Source organism: Triticum urartu, chromosome 5, assembly GCF_003073215.2.
Source record: "Triticum urartu cultivar G1812 chromosome 5, Tu2.1, whole genome shotgun sequence".
Classification (NCBI taxonomy): Eukaryota; Viridiplantae; Streptophyta; class Magnoliopsida; order Poales; family Poaceae; genus Triticum; species Triticum urartu.
The window spans coordinates 532,668,217-532,676,378 of record NC_053026.1 but is presented as its reverse complement, the minus strand read 5'-3'; the positions used below and the strand labels follow the sequence as shown (position 1 = coordinate 532,676,378).

Sequence of the window (8,162 nt, the reverse complement as noted above, 5' to 3'; positions counted from 1 at the left end):
AGAAAAAGGGGAGAGTCCTAAAAGGGGAAGGCACCTCCGAGGTGCCTTGGGGAGGATGGACTCCTCCCCCCCCCTTGGCCGCACCCTTCCTTGGAGGAAGGGGCAAGGGCTGCGCCTTCCCCCTCTCCCTTGGCCCTATATATAGTGGGGAAAAGGAGGAGCAACCATACCTAAGGCCTGGCGCCTCCCTCTCCCTCCCGTGACACATCTTCCTCCTCCCGCAGCGCTTAGCGAAGCCCTGTTGGAATCCCGCTACTTCCACCACGCCGTCGTGCTGTTGGATCTCCATTAACCTCTCCCTCCTCCTTGCTGGATCAAGGCGTGGGAGACGTCTCCGTTCCGTACGTGTGTTGAACGCGGAGGTGTCGTCCGTTCGGCACTAGGATCATCGGTGATTTGAATCACGACGAGTACGACTCCATCAACCCCGTTCTCTTGAACGCTTCCGCGCGCGATCTACAAGGGTATGTAGATCCACTCCTCCCTCGTTGCTAGATGACTCCATAGATAGATCTTGGTGACACGTAGGAAAATTTTGAATTTATGCTGCGTTCCCCAACAAGCAACAACAAGACAACAACATCGAATAACTGGAAGACACCTGGCACATCGGTCTCGGGGCGTTACAGTAGTCGACCGTTGCTACTGTTATGTCTGAGTCTGACACCCTGTACTAGCCAGCATGTGGGCCCTAAAAGCTAGAGGCGTTTCATTATCATGAACGCTGCTAACTACTTCCTCCTAGTGTAATGTTAAAAACGTTTTTATATTTTGGGACAGAGGGAGTAGCAAACACTAGTAGTGTTACATGCTGCTCTTGTGCCCAATAATTGATCACCCATTCTACTTCCACCTCTCTTCTTCCTCCATCTACACTTCCATTCTGATATTCACCCTCTCTCTCCCTCTTTACTTCTTTCTCCTCAGAATATATCTCGCCCCCACATTTTCATTAGTAGATCTATTTTCCATATTCCCCTTGTACTTTTCTTCTCTCAACACCGGGTGCCCACCATGAACCCTTCGCCGTGGCCTATGATGACGGATGTGTCCAGCAGATCATCGCGTTGCAACGGCACATCGTCTGTCGGATCCGGTGGCATTTTGTACACCACCGGCAGCGAAGCCCACCCAAATCCAAGCATCCCACATGTGCTCGTTTGCGGCTGCAAATGTCCTACTGTAAACAAAATCTCGTACGCAAAAAGAAATTCAACTCGAGAATTCCTCATGTGTGCACGCAAGGGAACTGAGGTACGTACAATAAAATATATTTCTCTCTTCATTACTTAACTAACTATTTGCCTTGTAACTCTAGTTTGTCATGGCATATTAATTACACAAATGCAGGAACCGTTCTCTTGCTAGACATGGATATGGGTCGATCTCTTAATGGCTTGCGTAAACCAGTTGGTCAACTACCGCACTAGATCACTCATAGCCCGTTTGGATGATGCTTTGACAGACGCACGTGAGAAGCCAAGTGAAGATGGATGACCACCAAATACAAATTAATGTTATGCACAGCCAAAAAAACGAGATGCGAGCGAAAATAAAAAACTTTAAGAAGCTTCGATATGTACTCCTCATTGTTGTGATGATTTGTTTCGTACTCCCAGCAGGAACAGTGGCAGAATTTCTTCTGGTGGCATCCATTGAACTGAAGATGTTTTTCGCTTAGGCATTATCTAGAGTAGCAATGGCCGGTTATGTATTATTTTTAGTTCTTAAACTGTTTAATTTAGTTCATTTTTAATTAATGTGTATTATGCATCTCCTCAAGATATGCAAGAAGTAGTTCTTCATGGCTTACGCAATATGTATGTATAAAACCTTAGACATAAAATATTTATTTAGGATTAAGACAATATGATAAAACTTATAAATACACAAACAGTTAGCAGCGTGTGGGAGGAGTACAAGCGCTACTAAATTTACCCCTAGTAGCGTGTTCTAGAAAGCGCTAACGTCACATTAAGCCAATTATAATTTAGTGATGTTATTAATATTAAATTATTTAATTTAATAAGGTGGTCATGAATAATGGAACTAATGTTAATGTCAAAGAGTGGTATTTAGTGGGAGCAGTTGTCATGAGCAATTGACTATTTGATAAAGAAGTGGTTGTGTTCAATATGATTTGTGAGGAAGGTTTCTGTAACCTGTACTTTTAATAAAGGTTGTAAGTCAATAACGGAACTAATGTTAATGTCAAAGAGTAATATTTCGTGGGAGCAGTTGTCATGAGCAATTGACTACTTGACAAAGAAGTGGTTGTGTTATGATTTGTGAGGTAAGTCCAGCGGAAATGCATCTCAATGTTCTACCTACATGATTTCTATCCAATCTTACAAAAGGATGCTCCTATAATGTGGATAGAAATGTATAATAAGTGGGTCTTTGTGACGGAAATTGCTAAAATGCAGCCCGAGTTCCATGGAGCCTGAATTTTGAAAAAAAAATTATCTTTTTAAGTTTCAAAAAATTCTAAAAAAATGTGCGTAAAATTTCAGAATGAAATACGTTTTTATGCGAATCAACATGTGGTTGGATGATTAGGAGGATAGTGGTATTCCCAACTCACTAGAGTTCAAGTTGTAGACTTGACATTGGTGCTGCATTTTTCTCGATTTATTACAAGCATTTCGGCGATGTGCGTTTAGTGGGAGGAGATGTTTCCGTCGACTACGAAGGTGTCTGTGGCAACTCGTCAATCTTTAAGATGGTGTGTCGGCTCAGTCTCTCGGAGGTGGTCATAGAGATAGGGTGTGCATGCGTGCGTTCATAGAGGTGAGTGTATGTGCGTATATATGAGCATCTGCGTCAGTACTATATAAAAAAATACGTTCTAATGTGAGGTACACAATAACAAAATCATGAATTTCTATCACATATATTGTTCACTATAAAAGTTTATTATTTTTCTATGTTTTTGTGTGATCACATCGAAACGTATTTTATCATGAAAATGTACACACATTAAGTATGCATCCTTATGTATATGTGTTTTTTCTAAAAAATTATTAAAACTTAAAAAATATTTATTTATTTTTGGCAAAAGTTGAGCCCTATGGAGCTAAACATCCTCTCTCGGTTTATAATCCCAAAAATCCACCCTCGGTTTATTATCCCTTCATTCATGTTTGTTTCGAGAGCGGAGTCGCCTACCCTTCAAAACACCCATACTCTGTCAAGTGTCAACAAAGTCGTACTAAAGCAAGGACCGCTTGCTAGCGAATTTGAAAATAAGACAAGGCTCCCAAAAAACCTTGCAACATTTTCTTGTTTTCGTTTCAACACACATTTTTGCATCACTCTTTCTTCAACACACACACATATGCCTCAAGCACTGTCTGTGCCTGTTGCACAAAAAAAGGGGCCCAAACAACGCTATCTTTCTTTTCAAATGTACAGTAAGTGCGCGTCATTTTGTATCAAAAGAAAACACCAACCAGGCACGAGTCCTGCAGATCACAAGTAAAAGCAAATGACAGAAGGCACAACAAAAAGCAGAAGTGAAAATTTTCAAAGGATGGCAAGGATACGTTACAGGCTGACATCACATGACAGGAGGTACATTTTCATCTTCCAAAGAACACAACCAGCGGATATTTGAGATGAACCCAAAGCATCATAACTTCAGGAATACAAGAAAACCAGTACTAACATCCACACACAGGGGGAAACCAAAAAGGAGAACAGACGATGTCTATAACCATAGGATTTGATCCTAATGTAGATCCATAGAGGCGCTCATGCATCACGAGTTTATTTGAATCGCAAACAAACAGGCACTCCTTGTATGTGATAATAAGAAGTCACAAGAGTTACATAATGCTATGGCTGCGTACTTCTTCCAGCTTCGGTCGCTGAGGACCGGTTATGACAAAAGAAGGCACAAAGGTAAAAGAATGACTTTCTCTGTGAAAGTCGGCACATCCTTCAGTACTCCTTCTTGCCAAAGTTCTTGCACCAAAGCTGGGATGGGATTGGCCGGACTGGGTGGTGAGGGCGTTGCTGCACAAGAGTATATCACATTCATCAGCGCTAACACAAAAAACAGAAAACTAAATTGGGTCAGTATATACCATAACCTAGTCCTATGGAAATTGTCATGGAGACATGTCTTCCAAATGAAGATTGAGATAGGGGAAAACCAATCAGAAGAAAAACAGGAGATAAGGTACTAACTACAGTACTTCCTCCGATCCAAATTAATTGAGGCAGCCTTTATACAATGTAAAATAGACATTGTATAGAGGCTGCGTCAATTAATTCAGATAGGAGGGAATACCATTTTTTGTTATAAGATATGAGAAATAAAGATGCTTTTTGCCAGTTAATTTTGTTCTGAACATAGATAAAATATTTCATTAGTCTACCATAGCATTCAGCTGGTCAGAACCACATCTAGCAGAAAATCAGATATTTAACACATACACCAGGAAAACCTGATATTTAGTTGGTATGCATTTTGTATTGCTATAAATTACATCAAAGCTCATATGCAATATTGATATAACAAGCTGCTTATGCTTTCCCCAAATTTCGTCTTGAAACATCAAACAAAATGTTTCATTGGTCTACCATGGCAGGCAGCTGCCCACCAACACATCTACCAGTCTATGCAAAGAACGTTTTGACAAAGAGAAGTTTAACAACCAGGTTTGTGGCCAACTCTAACATGGAGCATTAGGACTATCTCATAACTACATATACTCTGCAATTAGTACTACTAGATTGTATCTTGTGCACGATCCACAATTTATTTAGCAAAAAGCAGATGCCCATGTGAAGCCTGTAAAAGATATGATTCTATTATGCAGGTACACCTATATGGAATATGTCTCACTAGTAGCAGAACCAGTACCGGACTACCGGGGGGACAAAATGCTGTGTGGTGAATGCCCAAAGTATACAATAAACAGTCAAGAACATGAGATTAAATCTAACCCATTTTAGAGTATTGCTGGAAACAATACATTGATACAAGAGTCGAATAAAGGAAACATTGCTCTGTTCTTGCTTTGTACCACAACAAATGCCATGTGCAGGTGCAGGTGCAGTTATGTCATTTACTTGTTTTATACAAGTAACATGGACAGTATTGGCTCGAAGTTTTTGTCTAGCAAGCGAGAAAGACCAGCAATCATTCTCTGTGTACAAAATTCCACACATTTGCATCCCATTCTAGAGTTCAACACGATACAACCTAATCAAGCAGGGCTGCTGCAGACAGAAGAGTAAGATTTGCATCCCATCCGAGAATTGAGAAAAACGCATTTCGTAGCCCACACTGAATCCCCTAGCAAGGATCAAACCAGGCCCACTCAGATCATCGATTTCTGCAGCTAAATGGAGTAGAGCAGAACCACCTAGTATTGGACACCACTTCCACATTTCGACCTATCCCTGCCAGCGCTACCCACTGGCGACAAAATCTCTACCAATCATGCCTGACGCTTCCGCCAAAATTCCCCGCAGGCGCAGATCTCGTCCCCCGGTCAGAGGTCGTCGGGTCAGCGCCGGATCACGGGGCGCCGGCTGGGGCTAGGGGGGGTGGTTCAGGCAGCGGCATAGGGAAACGGAGGGCAGGGGGAAACACACCTCGAGCTCGGCGGATTTCATGGCGATGGGGATGCAGACGAGGAAGATGCCGACCATGGCGATGGCGGTGTTGCGGCGCCAGTGGACGGGCCGGCAGTAGGGCCCGCCGGTCATGCTCCACACCTTCTGCCGGAAGTCGCCGCCGCTAGGGCCGTGGCCGCCATGGTCGCTGCCCATCTCCGCCGCCGGTGCGATTGCGAGTGCTCCTTGGATTGGACGGATTCAACCAGATCGGGGGTCGGGTGCGGTCTGGGCCTGGCCGGGCCGCGCTGCTGCTGCTGCGAAGAGAGTGTGGGGTGGGCGGTTTTGCATCGACGACCCTGCTACCCGTGCTAATTACTGCATCCCTTCATACAAGTCGTTTTTTCTTCATATGGAGTGCAATTTAACATTACTTCCCTGGTAACTTTGTCTTTTGAAGTCGCAAAAGAGAATTAAGATTGTTGGTCAAAATAATCAAGGTTGTAAATGAGATGCTAATATTTTTCTTTAATTTTGTCTACAAATATTTTTCTCTAATTCTTTGTTCGTAAACAGTTGTCAGTTCCCTCCCACTGCTGATTTTTTTCTGCTCTATGATGAGGCCACTCGGCAAGTGACCGACGAGTGTGCATGGTCTCTGCCTGTTTCTTCACGAGGCTCATCATCTCTTCTGCTTTCATCTTTATCCTCACTTCCCTAGCCTGAATCATAGTCTCATCTAATTGGATCTAGCATGGACTGGCCCCATCCCCGTTCTTCGATCTGTGCATCTCTTTCCGACTCACTCTTTTCTTTGTTGTCTTCTGTCTCCGAACCTTGCACTATGACATGCAATAATTAGCTAGCCCACATCAAAACTATTGTGTGACATATGTGGACACCTCAACCATGGTATGTGGTGATGGCCCCTTCCTGAGGCAAATCGAGAAAAGAAGTGAACTTCATAATATGTCCTAAGAAAAAAATTGCATTATAAACACTACTGAAATTCTGACTTATTTCAACATCCAAAATATACCTGTCCAAGCAAATTAGATAAGCATGACACAAAAAACATATACCATTGTAGCAAGATGTATCCAAGAGTACAACAAAAATATTTCATAATTCCAGCAATTGAATTACATCGATGCAATAACATAAGAACAATATCATGCATTGCAGCGCCGTCTGCATATTGTCAAGGCAAAAAAATCACAAAAATTACACATTTTCAACATCATTATATTTTGGCATGTTAGATATAAGCCTGTGTCCAAGCATATCTATGTGAAAAAAATGTGTGTAGAAATATAAAATATGAATCATTACTACCTTACAAGGTAACACAACCTTGGTGAAGCAACTCATATGAATCTGATATAACAAGTTGTAGCATTATATAAGATGTTTATTGCTAACTCGGATGTAATTCAATTTTATTCTTCATATAAGTACCACTATATATAAATATTATTGATCAGAACAACTAACTTAAACTGTGCGGACCAAGAGTTCTATAATCGACAGAGAACAAGTATGAATAGATCGACTACTTCAACTATACCAATGCCCAACGTCACATCCAGTAGCACAAACATGAAGGTTCCAAACATGTCAACGATGCAGCACATGGATGAGGCTATAAGGGGAGGAGGCGGGGAAAAAGTGAAGACAATGGAGAAGATGACGGGGAATAATCTTGGTAATATGCATGCAATGGATCTTTGCCAAATTATACACTCTCTCCTTTTATTTTCAAATCTGGCTCTAATCGTGATCCCTATCCAGGCAAATTGATGTGATTGAGCACCGCAGAGGCCACCGAGCGATACAGACAAGAGGGAATGATATGTAGAATTATATGTAGTTATGTAGAAGTTGTACTTATACCAAAATTCTTTATTTGTTTATGACTTATTATTTTTCACCATGAATTTTTATGGATTAATGTCTACCATTAGATGTAGTATTGTGTATTTTATGCATTGGAACCTATTTTAGCACATATAAATATATTTAAAGAAAGCTCCATAGCATATTCATATAATAAAGATCTTGGTAGAGAACACTAGAGCATGTGATTGTTTATATTAGCCACAAATAATACAAAATTATAGTGTATGATATGTCTACAAGTGTCGTCAAATAATTGGCATTGCCAATTTTCTGATAATATAGTCGAAAAGTGATGTTTTTCTAGTTGTTCCCAAGGTTCGGTGATTATTTGGCAGTGCAAATTGTCACCACTTGGGCGATGCATGTGAGACACTATGGTGTCGATGACGAACAATGACCAGCAGACAACACAAATATATTTGGAAATCATTGCTCAATCCCAAAACGCTTTGTTCTATATGCTTTACTCTAAACCGCATGTGATGTTTCTACCATGATTTTCATTTTATTTGTGACGATCTATAAACCATTACCAGTTCGAACTAGAGTCTCTGCACTATAAAACCCACCATACCTACACACTCAATTACAACTCGCAAATTTAAGCAAAACTGAACTTAACCACAACTAGATACTCACCTAGTGAGCAATGAGTATATATATACCACTGTTCCAGGATTCATCTGATTAATTAG

General features: G+C 41.2%; 1 protein-coding gene across 1 annotated transcript; it reads right to left on the bottom strand.

Annotated features, from left to right (window-relative positions):
* Positions 1–3,694: 3,694 nt before the first annotated feature.
* Positions 3,695–5,898, bottom strand: LOC125510427. The gene is made up of 2 exons (XM_048675602.1): positions 5,608–5,898; positions 3,695–4,017 (listed from the first exon to the last, which is right to left on the bottom strand). Exons 1-2 carry the CDS (start codon positions 5,782–5,784, stop codon positions 3,943–3,945), a joined length of 252 nt encoding a protein of 83 aa, XP_048531559.1. The 5' UTR covers positions 5,785–5,898; the 3' UTR covers positions 3,695–3,942.
* Positions 5,899–8,162: the final 2,264 nt, after the last annotated feature.